Source organism: Anomaloglossus baeobatrachus, chromosome 8 (assembly GCF_048569485.1).
Source record: "Anomaloglossus baeobatrachus isolate aAnoBae1 chromosome 8, aAnoBae1.hap1, whole genome shotgun sequence".
Taxonomy (NCBI): Eukaryota; Metazoa; Chordata; class Amphibia; order Anura; family Aromobatidae; genus Anomaloglossus; species Anomaloglossus baeobatrachus.
In genome coordinates this window covers 68,091,918-68,108,918 of record NC_134360.1, presented here as the reverse complement: position 1 = coordinate 68,108,918, position 17,001 = coordinate 68,091,918, and the positions used below count along the sequence as shown (strand labels likewise).

The 17,001-nt window shown below is 51.9% G+C and overlaps 1 protein-coding gene across 1 annotated transcript in view; it reads left to right on the top strand.

Moving 5' to 3' along the window:
- The window catches only part of STIMATE (STIM activating enhancer), an 83,941-nt gene that overhangs the window by 31,150 nt on the left and 35,790 nt on the right, over positions 1-17,001 (top strand). The window contains exons 5-6 of the mRNA XM_075321765.1: positions 8,236-8,348; positions 10,556-10,636. Coding sequence (XP_075177880.1) covers positions 8,236-8,348; positions 10,556-10,636 — 194 coding nt within the window. The remainder of the gene's footprint in view (positions 1-8,235; positions 8,349-10,555; positions 10,637-17,001) is intronic.

The following is a 17,001-nucleotide window of genomic DNA, read 5'->3' as shown; positions in this document are numbered from 1 at the left end:
GTGCCAGGCAGCAACCTGGTCCAGTCTGCACACTTTCACCAAGCATTATCAGGTGCATACCTATGCTTCGGCGGATGCCAGCTTAGGTAGAAGAGTCCTGCAGGCGGCAGTGACATCCCCGTAGGGGAGGGCTGTTTTTTGCAGCTCTAACATGAGGTATTTCTTTACCCACCCAGGGACAGCTTTTGGACGTCCCAATCGTCTGGGTCTCCCAATAGAGCGCTGAAGAAGAAGGGAATTTTGTTACTTACCGTAAATTCCTTTTCTTCTAGCTCTTATTGGGAGACCCAGCACCCGCCCTGTTGTCCTTCGGGATTTTTTTGTTGTTTGCGGGTACACATGTTGTTCATGTTGAACGGTTTTTTCAGTTCTCCGATGTTTCTCGGAGTTAATTTGTTTAAACCAGTTATTGGCTTCCTCCTTCTTGCTTTGGCACTAAAACTGGAGTACCCGTGATACCACGGGGGGGTATAGCCAGAAGGGGAGGGGCCTTGCACTTTTTAGTGTAGTGCTTTGTGTGGCCTCCGGAGGGCAGTAGCTATACCCCAATCGTCTGGGTCTCCCAATAAGAGCTAGAAGAAAAGGAATTTACGGTAAGTAACAAAATTCCCTTCTTTACAGGAATACGTTAGCTGATTCATGTGAAATAACGGACCCGGTGCATCCGTTTGGCGTCTGTTAGGCGTCCGTCTAACGGAATGCGTCGGCTCTGTGTTTTTTTGTTTTTTTTCATTCTGGGCATGCTCAGTAGAAATTAGCGGAATCTAGCAGCGGATTCCATTGTAAAGCACTTTGCAACAGAATCCGCTACCATAGGGAGCCATTATAAATTTTAACGGGAGCAACGGAATCCGCTGGTCGGCGGACGCAAGCAAATAACGTTACATTCAGCGTTGCTTCCGCTCGCAAGGAAGCAACGGAGCATCGGCCAACGGAAGCAACGCAGGTACTTTCTTCGGCGCTCCATTGGGAGACCCAGACGATTGGGTGTATAGCACTGCCTCCGGAGGCCACACAAAGCAATTACACTAAAAAGTGTAAGGCCCCTCCCCTTCTGGCTATACACCCCCAGTGGGATCACTGGCTCACCAGTTTTCTGCTTTGTGCGAAGGAGGTCAGACATCCACGCATAGCTCCACTGTTTAGTCAGCAGTAGCTGCTGACTATGTCGGATGGAAGAAAAGAGGGCCCATATGGGGCCCCCAGCATGCTCCCTTCTCACCCCACTTGTGGTTTGTAAGGTTGAGGTACCCATTGCGGGTACAGAGGCTGGAGCCCACATGCTGTTTTCCTTCCCCATCCCCCTGAGGGGCTCTGAGGAAGTGGGATCTTACCGGCCCTCAAGCCCTGAGGCCGGGCTCCATCCACAGACCCAGTGAACCTGCTGGATACGGAGCTGGGTACCGTTCAGGGACAAGGCCCTGCAACTTTCAGGTACTCTGTGTCCCCGTACAGACAGGCACGCACACGCCAGACTTGCTGGGTGTGTTAGTGCGCCGGGGACAGTAGCGCTGCACGCTGGGGTTTGAGTCACAGCAGCTTAGCCGTGTGACTTCATGTGCTGGGAACTACCGCGCCGGCCACTCTCGGAGCGGCGGCGCGGCTGGGACTTGTAGTGCGCCGGGGACTTAGCGCCGACCGCGCTTTTACGGCGGCGGCGCTTATAAATTTAGTCCCCGGCTTTTGCGGCCTAGCTCCGCTTCGTTCCCGCCCCCTCCCTGTCACTCAGGGAATGGGACAGACGCTGTGCAATCATCAGCGCCGAGGGCTGGAGCCTTATTTACATGCTCCAGCCCTCTCACTAGGCACAGTGGGACGCAGGTTCCCGCTTTTGGTTTGAGCACGCCCAGGGCCCGCCCCCCCCCTCCACAGGACGCCGGCAGCCATTCCTGCATGCAGTCTGGCTGGAGGACGGACACAGGCTCTGGGAGACCCAGACTAGGGATTTCTGGCGACCACACACCCGCGTTTAGCGGGCGGTAAGCAGCACATATGTGCTGGCCCCACTAGTGCCACAGTGTTGTATTGGTGTACTTTTTCCTGTACCAGATATATATATATATATATATATATATATATATATATATACTGCACTGTACGGTCGCTTCTTGGCTGTATACCCCTATATTGCTCTGAGGAGACAGCAACATGTCATCCACAAAACGCAAGGGTGCCAAGGCACGGGCTGTATACACTGCTTGTACAGCATGTGGGGCTAATCTACCAGCAGGCTCCAACGACCCTCATTGTGTGCAATGTTCAGTCCCAGTGGCACTTCGGCAGCCAGAGTCTATGGTGATGGTAGCCCAGGCAGAGACGCCTGTGAACCCTGCCCCGGTGACGGGGACAGAATTTGCAGTCTTTGCTGACAAAATGTCTGTGACTATGACAAAAATCCTGGAGACCTTGCAGTCCAGGCCAGTTGCTCAGACCATGGACACTGCTGTGTCTATGTTCCCCGGTCCCCCTCAGTTGGAACTAATCCGTACTTCAAGGGGGTCCCAGGCATCACAGGCTGAGGGCTCTGACTCTGACGACAGTCCCAGGCCGCCTAAGCGAACTCGCTGGGAGAGACCCTCCACGTCATCACGCGGGTCAGGGTCTCAGCGAGAAGGGTCTCTATATGATGAGACAGAGGTGGGTGATCAGGAGTCTGGTCCTGACACCGCACTCAATTTGGATACGCCAGATGGTGACGCCATGGTAAATGACCTTATAGCGGCCATCAATAGGCTGTTGGATATTTCTCCCCCAGCCCCTTCAGCAGAGGAGGCAGCTGCCCAGCAGGAGAAATTCCATTTTCTGTATCCCAAGCGTAAATTGAGTACTTTTCTGGACCACTCTGACTTCAGAGAATCAATCCAGAAACACCATGCTTATCCGGACAAGCGTTTTTCCAAACGTCTGAAGGATACACGTTATCCCTTTCCCCCTGAGCGGTCAAGCGCTGGACCCAGTGTCCAAAAGTGGACCCTCCAATATCCAGGCTTGCAGCTAGATCCATAGTTGCAGTGGAGGATGGGGCTTCACTTAAAGATGCCAATGACAGACAGATGGACCTTTGGTTGAAATCTGTCTATGAAGCTATTGGCGCGTCGTTTGCTCCAGCATTCGCGGCCGTGTGGGCGCTCCAAGCTATTTCAGCTGGTCTGGCACAGGTGGACTCTTTCTTAAGTCCAGCAGTGCCGCAAGTGGCGTCCTTAACTACGCAAATGACTGCGTTTGCGACCTACGCTATCAATGCGGTACTAGACTCTACGAGCCGTACCTCAATGGCATCCGCCAACTCTGTAGTTTTGCGCAGAGCCTTGTGGTTAAAAGAATGGAAAGCAGATTCTGCTTCTAAAAAATGTTTAACCAGCTTGCCATTATCTGGAGACAGACTGTTTGGTGAGCAATTGGCGGAAATCATTAAACAGTCCAAAGGTAAGGACTCTTCCTTACCCCAGCCCAGATCAAACAAACCTCAACAGAGGAAGTGGCAGTCAAAGTTTCGGTCCTTTCGAGGCTCGGGCAAGCCCCAATTCTCCTCGTCCAAAGGGACTCAGAAAGAGCAAAGGAGCTCTGATTCCTGGCGGACTCACTCACGCCCCAAGAAAGCAACCGGAGGTACCGCTTCCAAGGCGGCTGCCTCATGACTTTCGGCCGCCTCCCTCCGCATCCTCGGTCGGTGGCAGGCTCTCCCGCTTTTGCGACATTTGGCTGCCACAGGTCAAAGACCGGTGGGTAACAGACATTTTGTCTCACGGGTACAGGATAGAGTTCAGTTCTCGACCTCCGCCTCGGTTCTTCAGAACTTCCCCACATCCCGACCGCGCAGATGCCCTTCTGCAGGCGGTGCATTCTCTAAGAGCAGAAGGAGTGGTGGTCCCTGTTCCTCTTCGGGAACGAGGACAAGGTTTTTACTCCAATCTCTTTGTGGTGCCAAAAAAGGACGGCTCATTCCGTCCTGTTCTGGACCTAAAACTGCTCAACAAGCATGTGAACGCCAGGCGGTTCCGGATGGAATCCCTCCGCTCAGTCATTGCCTCAATGTCTCAAGGAGATTTCCTAGCATCAATAGACATCAAAGATGCTTATCTCCACGTGCCGATTGCTACAGAGCACCAACGCTTTCTACGCTTCGTGATAGGAGACGACCATCTTCAGTTCGTAGCTCTGCCATTTGGTCTGGCGACAGCCCCACGGGTGTTCACCAAGGTCATGGCGGCAGTGGTAGCAGTCTTGCACTCTCAGGGACACTCTGTGATCCCTTACTTGGACGATCTACTTGTCAAGGCACCCTCTCAGGAGGCATGCCAACTCAGCCTGGATGTTGCACTGGAGACTCTCCAGACGTTCGGGTGGATCATCAACTTCTCAAAGTCAACTCTGTTACCGACCCAATCACTGACGTATCTTGGCATGGAGTTTCATACTCTCTCAGCGCTAGTGAAGCTTCCGCTGGACAAGCAGCGGTCACTACAGACTGGGGTGCAGGCTCTCCTTCAAAGTCAGTCGCACTCCTTAAGACGCCTCATGCACTTCCTCGGGAAGATGGTGGCGGCAATGGAGGCGGTTCCGTTTGCGCAGTTTCATCTGCGCCCTCTTCAATTGGACATTCTCCGCCAATGGGACGGGAAGTCAACATCCCTGGACAGGAAAGTCTCCCTTTCCCAGACGGCCAAGGACTCTCTGCAGTGGTGGCTTCTTCCCACCTCATTATCACAGGGAAGATCCTTCCTACCACCGTCCTGGGCGGTGGTCACGACAGACGCGAGTCTGTCAGGGTGGGGAGCAGTTTTTCTCCACCACAGGGCTCAGGGTACGTGGACCCAGCAGGAGTCCACCCTTCAGATCAATGTTCTGGAAATCAGAGCAGTGTATCTTGCCCTACTAGCCTTCCAGCAGTGGCTGGAAGGAAGGCAGATCCGAATTCAGTCGGACAACTCCACAGCGGTGGCATACATCAACCACCAAGGGGGGACACGCAGTCGGCAAGCCTTCCAGGAAGTCCGGCGGATTCTGATGTGGGTGGAAGCCACGGCCTCCACCATATCCGCAGTTCACATCCCCGGCGTAGAAAACTGGGAAGCAGACTTCCTCAGTCGCCAGGGCATGGACGCAGGGGAATGGTCCCTTCACCCGGACGTGTTTCAGGAAATCTGTCGCCGCTGGGGAAGGCCGGACGTCGACCTAATGGCGTCCCGGCACAACAACAAGGTCCCAACCTTCATGGCACGGTCTCGCGATCACAGAGCTCTGGCGGCAGACGCCTTAGTGCAAGATTGGTCGCAGTTCCGGCTCCCTTATGTGTTTCCACCTCTGGCACTCTTGCCCAGAGTGCTACGCAAGATCAGATCCGACTGCAGCCGCGTCATACTCGTCGCCCCAGACTGGCCAAGGAGGGCGTGGTATCCGGATCTGTGGCATCTCACGGTCGGCCAACCGTGGGCACTACCAGACCGACCAGACTTGCTGTCCCAAGGGCCGTTTTTCCATCGGAATTCTGCGGCCCTGAACCTGACTGTGTGGCCATTGAGTCCTGGATCCTAGCGTCTTCAGGATTATCCCAAGGGGTCGTTGCCACCATGAGACAGGCTAGGAAGCCCACGTCCGCTAAGATCTACCACAGAACGTGGAGGATATTCTTATCCTGGTGCTCTGCTCAGGGAGTGTCTCCCTGGCCATTTGCATTGCCTACATTTCTTTCTTTCCTGCAATCTGGGTTAGAAAAAGGTTTGTCGCTCGGCTCCCTTAAAGGGCAAGTCTCGGCGCTATCCGTCTTTTTTCAGAAGCGTCTAGCACGACTTTCTAAGGTACGCACGTTCCTGCAGGGGGTTTGTCATATCGTACCCCCGTACAAGCGGCCGTTAGATCCACGGGATCTGAACAGGGTACTAGTTGCCCTCCAGAAGCCGCCCTTTGAGCCTCTGAGGGAGGTTTCACTTTCTAGACTATCACAGAAAGTGGCTTTTCTGGTAGCGATCACATCTCTTCGGAGAGTGTCTGAGCTAGCAGCGCTGTCATCCAAGGCTCCCTTCCTGGTCTTCCACCAGGACAAGGTAGTGCTGCGACCCATTCAGGAGTTTCTCCCGAAGGTGGTATCCTCTTTTCATGTTAATCAGGATATCTCTTTGCCTTCTTTTTGTCCTCATGCAGTTCATCGGTATGAGAAGGACTTACATTTGTTAGATCTGGTGAGAGCACTCAGAATCTACATTTCCCGCACGGCGCCCCTGCGCCGTTCGGATGCACTCTTTGTCCTTGTCGCTGGTAAGCGCAAAGGGTCGCAGGCTTCTAAGGCCACCCTGGCTCGATGGATCAAAGAACCAATTCTTGAAGCCTACCGTTCTGCTGGGCTTCCGGTTCCATCAGGGCTGAAGGCCCATTCTACCAGAGCCGTGGGTGCGTCCTGGGCATTACGACACCAGGCTACGGCTCAACAGGTGTGCCAGGCAGCTACCTGGTCGAGTCTGCACACTTTCACCAAACATTATCAGGTGCATACCTATGCTTCGGCGGACGCCAGCCTAGGTAGAAGAGTCCTGCAGGCGGCAGTTGCCTCCCCGTAGGGGAGGACTGTCTTCGCAGCTCTAACATGAGGTATTTCTTTAGCCACCCAGGGACAGCTTTTGGACGTCCCAATCGTCTGGGTCTCCCAATGGAGCGCCGAAGAAGAAGGGAATTTTGTTACTTACCGTAAATTCCTTTTCTTCTAGCTCCTATTGGGAGACCCAGCACCCGCCCTGTTGTCCTTCGGGATTTTTGGTTGTTTTTCGGGTACACATGTTGTTCATGTTGAATGGTTTTCAGTTCTCCGACGTTACTTCGGAGTGAATTTGTTTAAACCAGTTATTGGCTTTCCTCCTTCTTGCTTTTGCACTAAAACTGGTGAGCCAGTGATCCCACTGGGGGTGTATAGCCAGAAGGGGAGGGGCCTTACACTTTTTAGTGTAATTGCTTTGTGTGGCCTCCGGAGGCAGTGCTATACACCCAATCGTCTGGGTCTCCCAATAGGAGCTAGAAGAAAAGGAATTTACGGTAAGTAACAAAATTCCCTTCTTTGGCACAGTCAGTCATCAATGCAAGTCTATGGGAAACAGCGGAATCCGTTAATGGATTCCGCTGATTCCCAAGACAGCAGATTGTGCCAAAAAAAAAAACGGATGTGTGAAAAGTACCTTAAGTGAGTATTATAAAGTGATTATTACATTCTACACAGCGGCTTGGGCTCTTATATACAGCATGTTAGAATACTGTATATAAGAGCCCACTGGTGGTGGCCGCAGCTTATAGGCCCCAAATCTGGTGACAGGTTCCCTTTAACACTATAGAAGTATATAATAAAACTGACCTGGCATTATGATTTTTTTTTTGTTTGTTTGGTTTTTTTAAGTGGTGAAAATTTTGGATACATTTTGTAAATATATTTTTCGTTTTCGTCACCATTTTCAGTGAACCCATGTTCTTAGTTTTTGGGATCAAGGGCTGTGACTGTTTGGGGGGGGGGGGTTTTCGCCCTGAGCTGACATTTTTACTGATACAATATTTTTATCGCTTCCTATTGCATTTTATTGCAATGTTGCGGCGACAAAAAAAAACGGAATTCTGGCGTTTTTGATTATTGTTTTTATTACGCTGTGGAAAACTGATCGATTAACAAGTTGCTATTTAGCCATCCGTTTCATTTATATGTAAAGGATCCTTTTTTAGCAATCAGTTAACGGATCTGTCCTCCATAGACTCCGATGCGGAAACCGTGGATCCTGTGAAAATCAATATTTCCTATATATACATAAAAGTTGTGTTTGTAGAACTTGTTTGCCAGCCGATCCGTCCTAACGGATGATTACTGGGCAGCCTTTTCCTGTAACACCCCCACCCCCTCCATATCTCACCTATGCAAATCTACAACCCTGATTTTGCAGTTACGCTGGCAATTTTCTCTAAGCATTGGAGTTGCTGGAAATCGGCATTCGGGTCAAACGCAGCACTATTATTATATCCTGCTCTCACTTTCCCTTTTATTTAATCCAGTTAAATATTAGTCTATTTGACATTTATGCTCTGTCAATATTTACGCTAAGTAAAATTACAATTCTGGCACTACAGGTGCTAATATGTAGAAATGTTCACATCTTTTAAAATGAGGATCGATTGATAGGTAGACTAGACATCCATCAGAAGTTGGGTAATGGTCCGTTTTTATGGTCTATAGTTTGTCCAGTTTACTTTATTTTTTTCGTTTTGCAGGCGACCCTATACAGTGTAATGCCTGGGTTGGGCAGTGTGCACTCTACATCCTTATCATGATGTTCGAGAAGACGGCGATAGTCCTTGTCCTGCTCATACCCAATCTGAAAGAGGTGAGGTGTCACTCTGAATTTCCCTCAAGGTATACGGTAAACAGTTGCGATGTCTATGGGTAGTGATTTTTTTTTTTTTTTTTTTTTTTTAAGGGGTTGTCCACTACGTGGGTCATCAATGTCTGACTGGCTAGAGTACAACACCCCACACCCCAACCGATCAGCTGTTCTCAGTGGCAGCTGCAGACAGCTGGAAATGCTCAGTTACAGAACTGCTCCATCTTCTGATTCTGATAGCAGACCTGAGATTCGTAGAAATCCCGGCCCGGGAGGGGGGGGGGCTTAGCTTGGGAGAAATGAGTGGGGGTGGGGGGCCTGGGCTTGGGAGAAATGCCAACCCGAAGGGGGGGCTGAGCTTGGGAGAAATGCTGGAGGGGGGGGGGGGGGCTGAGCTTGGGAGAAATGAGGGGGGGATGAGGGGCGGCCTGAGCTTGGGAGAAATGCCAAACCGAAGGGGGGGCTGAGCTTGGGAGAAATGAAGGGGGGGGGGCTGAGCCTGGGAGAAATGAAGGGGGGGGGGGCTGAGCCTGGGAGAAATGAGGAGGGGGGCCTGAGCTTGGGAGAAATACGGGACTGGGGGGGGGGGCTGATCTTGGGGAAAAATGCGGGACGGGGGGGGCCTGATCTTGGGAGAAATACGGGACGAGAGGGGGGGGCCTGAGCTTTGGGAGAAATACGGGACGAGGGGGGGGTCTGAGCTTGGGAGAAATACGGGACTGGGGGGCCTGATTTTGGGGAAAAATGCGGGACGAGGGGGGTGTCTGAGCCTTGGGAGAATGCGGGATAGGGCATCTTATACAACTATGGCTTCTCACAAGGATTTGTCATAAATATCTGAGATTGGACCACCTGTGTAATGCAATCATTTTGATAGCTTTGTTTCAAATCCATATTTACTAGTGTACAGAGACTAATGCGGGGCGTCACACGAGACGATCTATCGTGCGATGCATTGTCGGGGTCACGGTTTTTGTGACTCACATCCGGCATCGTTTGCGACGCCGTCCCGTGTGACACCTACGAGCGACGCAAATCGTGTGCAAATCGTTTATCTGTCACAACGTCGCTCATTTTTTAAAAAAAAAATCGTTTTTCTTTCAGCTGGTTGTTCTTTGTACCCGGGGTAGCACACATCGCTCCGTGTGACACCCAGGGAACGATGAACACAGCTTACCCTGCGTCCCGCGGCAACCCGCTGGCTATGCGGAAAGGAAGGAGGTGGGCGGGATGTTCGCGTCTCCGCTCACTCCTCCCACCCCTCCGCTTCTATTGGCCGGCCGCTGTGTGGACGTCGCTGTGACGCCGACCGTCCCTCCCCCTTCAGGAAGTGGATGTTCGCCGCCCACAGCGAGGTCGCTCAGCAGGTAAGTACGTGTGACGGGGGTTTAACGACTTTGTGCGACACGGGCAGCAATTTGCCCGTGACGCACAAACGACGGGGGCGGGTACGATCGCACGATAGATCGTACCGTGTGAACGCCCGCATAAGTGATGGAAAATTCTCCCACTGACCAAATACTTTTTGCCACTTTGTGTATATTATTATCGGGTCCAGAAGTAATTTGTAGATGTCTGTCGTTTTGTCGGTTGCACAAGCTTCTTCATTTTCCCATCAGTCCCGTTTGTTGCTGAGCAGTAGAAACATCCATTACTAGCTGATTTTACGTTGAGTATAAGCTTAAAGGGGTTGTCCAGGCTTGGGGGCCAAAGTCTGCAGTCACCCTGTACGCGCTGAATTGTGACGCTGTGCGATGCATACGTGTTCCCCGTGCAGTTAGGTAAGCGCGTGTATGAGATTTTGCACACTAGTATCACTCAACTTCTCTCAATTTAAAGAAATCTAGTCTGCACGTGACAACCACACAGACGTGAGAGCTTGTACACCGCACGCTGTGCCGATTCAGCAGTCTTTGAGAGGAGAGTGACTACAGGTTTTTATCCCAAGCCTGGACAACCCCTTTAAATGATTTGTAATCTATAGGTGGCATTAGAGAGGATTTTTTTTTCCTGGACTGATCTGGAACGAGCCCTGATCTCAGCCCTATGACACACAGAACTGAAGAACTGACTGCCTGAATATGCTGAGGGGGTCCAAATACATCGCCATTAATGTGCACCAAGTTCATCTACCCTTGTGTTGTACAATGCAGCTGAGCGGTGTGAAATCCTCTGAACACTAATACTTTTCACATCCCTCTTCTCTGCAGGTGGCCATGATAAAACCTGCCTTTCCAAACCCGGAGCTGGAGCTGGCCATCGTCATGCTTATTGTACCTTTCTTTGTTAATGTGAGTTATCTTCACATTTATTGTTTCCTTTATTTTTTTTGTTACTTTATTAATGAGATTTAAAAAGTTAAAGAACGGGCTATTTATCCCCGTTGCTTACCAGGCAATTTTGGGGGGATTTTTTGTTGATGCAGTCTTTACAGTGCTATGAAATGTTGGTTTGTTTGTTTTTTTTTCTTTCTCATTGGCTTAGTCTTTCTTTTTTTTTTTTTTTAACCTTTTTTTTTTTTGCTTCATTTTTCTATCAATCACATTATGAGATATGTTATATTATGTCATTACCAGTGGGAAAATTAAAAGGTTGGTTCACTACTCAGCATAGTGGCCACATCTCTGTAAGGCCTTTTTCACACGTCTGTGTCTCCGGTACGTGTTTGGTCCGTTTCCTCACGGGCACACGTAGACCCATTAAAATCACGTGCGTGTTTTGCCATGGACCATGTGCCCGTGTAATCCACACATAGACATGTCAGTTTTTCTCTGGCATCACTGGTGTCACACAGACGGCACGGATGTGATCCGTGTGACACGCACCGGAGAAAACACACATGTCTGTGAAAAAAAAAATTCTATACTCCCATTCTCAAGCGCTGCTGTCTCTGCCACTGCTGTCACATGTTTCCGACCCCCGCTCATTATGCTCATTGCATATTCACTCGACTGTGGGCCGGAAGCAGCAGGGACTCTGCAGGGCCGGAGACCGAAGATCAGCACCACGGACAGAAACGCTAGGGACAGGTGAGTAGAAAGTTCCCGTTCTCCGTGTATTATCACAGATAACACACGGAGAACACACTTGTGCCATAAACACAGCACACTGAGGGCAATACGCACCTTTGACACGTCCGTGAAAAACGTGCATGATTTTCACAGACGTTTGAAGGGTGCCTAAAACTGATAGGGAAGGCTTTTCTCAAATACCTTGTGTAGTACATTTTACCTCCTGAACAGACCTATTACGGACCGCTCATACCCATCACATGACCTCTGAGATCCAATGATGTCACGTCAGTTGACCAACATCACCGAGGCGGCCCCAGTCTCACTGAGTGACTGGACTGTGGGTGGAAGTTTACCACTTGTCACAGCCCAGCATGGCTCTTGCTTGCGGCACTTTGCAGTGAAGGAGAGAGAGCGCGCGCGAGATGCTGCACTGTGATGAGCAGTGAAACTCCGCCCACAGACCAGTCACTCAGGAAGACTGGGGACTGCTCTTTGATGTCAGATCAACTGGAAGTTGATGTGCCATCACCTGATCTCAGAGGTAATGGAGCCTGGGGTGGGTCACGTGTTTGGTATGAATGGACCACGATAGCACCGCTCACAGGCAGAATTGGCTGAACAAGGTATTTAGAAAAAGCCTTCCCTATCAGTTTTACAGGGATGTGGCTGCTAATGTAGAGTAGTGAACCACCCTCTTAAAGAAATGTCATTGGTTTTTTTTTGTTGTTTTTATGTTTGTATGACCACTGAAACACATTTAAAGGTGTGCTCCGTTGTTCATTAACAACTATTTTTATAGATTGGTCACTTTTTTTTCTTTTTTTTTTGGTCCCAGGCTAGTAGTAACCAATTTGTATTGACAGAGGCATTTTCTTTTCTTAACTGTTACATTGCTAAATTTAAAAAAAATATATTTTTTCCATTTATTTTATACATTGTGTAAACCAATATATAAATATTGAAATGACTCACAAAGGTCTTTTATGGCCTTATGTTGGGGCATTTAAATATTTTTTATTTCTTTGTCGCTCCATTGGGAGACCCAGACAATTGGGTGTATAGCTTCTGCCTCCGGAGGCCACACAAAGAATTACACTTTAAAAAGTGTAACCCCTCCCCTCTGCCTATACACCCTCCCGTGCATCACGGGCTCCTCAGTTTTATGCTTTGTGTGGAAGGAGGCACACATCCACTCATGCATTCTCATTTTAGTTATATCGGTTGGAAGAAAAGTGGGCCCCCACGGGGCCCCCGGCATGTTCCCTTCTCACCCCACTACGTCGGCAGTGCTGTTAAGGTTGAGGTACCCATTGCGGGTACAAAGGCCGGAGCCTCATGCCGTTTTCCTTCACCATCCCTTAGCGGCTCTGGGAGAAGTGGGATCCTGACCGGTCATCCAGTTACTGGGACCGTGCTCCCTCCGCAGCCCCTGTGGGAATCTGCCGGACAGGAGTCTATTTATCCTCAGGGACCGGGCCCTGCATCTCTAAGGTACTCTGTGTCCCCATGGGGGCTGTGCATGGAGCGCCTTCATCCCGGACGCTGCAGCAGCTGCTGATTTGTGAAGACCGGCGGACTTCCGCGCCGACCGCGCCTGCTTGTCGGCCGCGGTCTTAAATTTAGTCCCCGGCTTCATTGCGGCCTAGTAGCAAAACTCCCGCCCCCGGGCCTGTCTGTCAGGGGTAAGGGCGGGACTGCCGACCTGACGTCGGATGTGAGGGCCGGAGCATCCTGTATGTTTCCTCCCCCCTCACTGATCACTGTGGGAACCCTAGATTCCCGCACTTTTCTAGCGCCGCCCACGGCTCCACTCCTCCCCAGAGAGCTCCGGCAGCCATTTTTTGACATTCTGCCTGTGGAGGATTTCCAGGAAAGAGCTCTGCAACTCTGGGAGACCTAAGGCAGGGAATCTGGAGGACACACGCTCCGCTTTTTAGCGGTCGGTAAGCCACACCGGTCACCCGGTGCTGGTCCCCTTAGGGTGCCGGAATAGATACTATATATTTATATATATTTCTGTTCGGTCGGGCTATATACCTTTTCCCATATACCCTCAGTGATCACTCTCCTAGGAGACAACAGCATGTCGTCCACAAGGAGCAAGGGTGCCAAGGCACAGGGTTATTTTGCGACCTGTACCTCTTGTGCGGCTATGTTACCTGTGGGTTCCACCTACCCTCACTGTGAGCAATGCTCGACCCCTGTTTTGCTTGCTCAGCCGGAGCCTCGGTCACTAGTGGGCCCCCCGGCTCAGGTAGACCCCCCCTGCTCCCCCTGTCCAGGCGGCAGGGACAGAGTTTGCCGTTTTTGCTGAGAAACTCACTGAGTCACTTTCACAATCCATGGCTCAGTCTATGGACAAATGGTCTGCCAAGCTGCTTGAAGCTTTGCAGTCCAGACCGGTCCTTACACAGGCCCCGGGCCCTGTGCGATCGTCCCCTCCAGGCCCCTCTCTGTCCGCGCCGCAGCGCGCTCCCAGGGGGGGCCCTAGGTCTCACGTGGAGGACTCCTGCCCGGACCACAGTCCCAGACCGGCTAAGCGGGCCCGCTGGGAATCTTCCCCGACTTCTTCACGCTGCTCGGGTTCCCAGCTTGAGGACTCTCTGGAGGACGAGGCGGACGTCGCAGCTCAGGGCTCTGACCCTGACGTTGCTCTCAATCTTGATACACCTGAAGGGGACGCCATAGTAAATGACCTTATCTCGTCCATCAACCAGGTGTTAGATATATCTCCCCCGCCGCCACCTGTAGAGGAGTCGACTTCTCAGCAGGAGAAACACCAGTTTCGGTTCCCTAAACGTACACTGAGTGCGTTTTTCGATCACTCTAACTTCAGAGATGCTGTCCAGAAGCCCAGAGCGGTTCCGGACAAGCGCTTTACTAAGCGCCTTACTGACACACGTTACCCCTTCCCCTCTGACGTTGTAAAGGGTTGGGCTCAATGTCCCAAGGTGGATCCTCCAGTCTCTAGATTGGCGGCTAAATCTGTGGTATTGGTTGCAGATGGCTCATCGCTAAAAGATGCCACTCACAGGCAGAATAGAGCCCCTGGTGAAATCCATCTATGAAGCCACGGGCGCGTCTTTTGCTCCGGCTTTTGCAGCCGTGTGGGCACTCCAAGCTATCTCAGCTTGTCTGGCTGAGATTAATGCGGTCACGCGTAATTCTGCTCCGCAGGTTGTGTCTTTGACTTCTCAGGCGTCAGCTTTTTCTTCCTACGCCATGAACGCAGTTCTAGACTCTGCTAGCCGTACAGCGGTGGCATCCGCTAATTCTGTGGCAGTCCGCAGGGCCATGTGGCTGCGCGAATGGAAGGCAGACTCGGCTTCCAAGAGGTTCTTAACCGGTTTGCCGTTTTCTGGCGACCGCTTGTTTGGCGAACGATTGGATGAGATTATTAAGGAATCCAAGGGAAAGGACTCCTCCTTACCCCAGTCCAAACCTAAGAGACCTCAGCAACGGAAAATACAATCGAGGTTTCGGTCCTTTCGTCCCTCCGCCAAGCCCCAATCCTCTTCGTCCAACAGGCCGGAGAAAGGCCAGAGGAACTCCTATGTGTGGCGGGCTAAGCCACGCCCCCAAAAACCCGCCGGAGGCAATGCCTCCAAGGCGGCCTCTTCATGACTCTCGGCATCCCCGAACCGCATCCTCGGTCGGTGGCAGGCTCTCCCGCTTTTGCGACGCCTGGTGGCCACATGTTCAAGACCGATGGGTGAGAGACATTCTGTCTCACGGTTACAGGATAGAGTTCAGCTCTCGTCCCCCGACTCGTTTCTTCATAACCTCTCCGCCCCCCGCGCGGGCCGATGCACTTTCTTTGTCGCTCCTTATTGGGAGACCCAGACAATTGGGTGTATAGCTTATGCCTCCGGAGGCCACACAAAGTATTACACTAAAAGTGTAAAGCCCCTCCCCTTCAGCCTATACACCCCCCGTACTGCTACGGGCTCATCAGTTTTTATGCTTTGTGCGAAGGAGGCAGACATCCACGCATAGCTCCACAGCTTAGTCAGCAGCAGCTGCTGACTATGTCGGATGGAAGAAAAGAGGGCCCATAACAGGGCCCCCAGCATGCTCCCTTCTCACCCCACTCTTGTCGGCGGTGTTGTTAAGGTTGAGGTATCCATTGCGGGTACGGAGGCTGGAGCCCACATGCTGCTTTCCTTCCCCATCCCTCAATTAGGGCTCTGGGTGAAGTGGGATCCTTTCGGTCTCCAGGCACAGGAGACCGTGCTCCATCCACAGCTCCTGAGGACCATGTTGGATAGGAGCCGAGTATCGTTCAGGGACATGGCCCTGCTACTTTGAGGTACTCTGTGTCCCCGTGGGGACCGCGCACAGCAACACTCCAGCATTGCTGGGTGTGCTAGTGCACCGGGGACAGCAGCGCTGACTGCGTTTGTGCCATTACACACTTCAGCGTCGCTGAGTGTGTTCGTGTAGGGGGACTGCCGCGCTGACCGCCGCTGCCATGGTTATCACTACGGCGCGGCTGGGACTGTTAGTGCGCCGGGGACTTCCGCGCCGACCGCGCTTATACGGCGGCCGCGCTTATAACTCGAGTCCCCGGCTTTTGCGGCCTAGTCTCGTTTTCTTCCCGCCCCCAGCCCTGCCAGTCAGGGGAAGGGCGGGACGCTGTACAGGACGGCAGCACTGAGGGCTGGAGCATGCTTTGCATACTCCATCCCCCTCACTCTGCACAGTGGGGCACCAGTTCCCGCACTTTTCTGGGTCACGCCCACGGCTCCCTCCTCTCCTCAGGACGCCGGCAGCCATTCCTCTCAGCTCTGCTAACGCTGGAGAGGAGAGACAAGCTCAGGGAGACCCAGGCAGGATTTCTGGTGCCCACACAACCGCTTTGCGAAGGCGGTAAGCAGCACCTGTGGTGCTGGCCCCACTAGTGCAGAAGTGTACTTATAGATTACATGATTATAGACTATACTTTACACTGTATGGTGCACTGTTGATTTTTGTCTATATACCCTCCTGTATTGCTCAGAGGAGACAACAGCATGTCGTCCACAAATAGCAAGGGTGCCAAAGCACAGACTTACTATGCTGCCTGTGCAGCATGTACGGCTATACTGCCGGCAGGTTCCACTAACCCTCATTGTGTGCAATGCTCGGCCCCTGTGGCACTTTCTCAGCCGGAGCATCTGCTAAGGGTGGCCCAGGGAGAACCACCTGTTAACACTGTCCAGGTGACAGGGACGGAGTTTGCAGTTTTTACTGAAAGACTTTCTGAGACTATGGTTAAGATATTAGAAGCCTTGCAGTCCAGGCCGGCATCTCAAGCCAGGGGCACTGTGGAATCATTGCCCCCTGGTCCCCCTCAGTTGGAACAGCAATGTCCTCCCGGGGTGTCTCATGGATCCCAGGGTGAGGTCTCTGACACGGACCGCAGCCCCAGACCGATTAAGCGAGCTCGCTATGATATCCCCTCGACATCATCACAATGTTCAGGGTCTCAGCGAGAGGACTCTCTGTAGGATGAAGCGGAGGTAGCTGATCAGGATTCTGATCCTGAAGCCGCTCTCAACCTTGATACTCCTGATGGGGACGCCATAGTGAATGATCTTATTGCGTCCATCAATGAAATGTTGGATATTTCTCCCTCAGCTCCTCCAGTGGAGGAGTCAGCT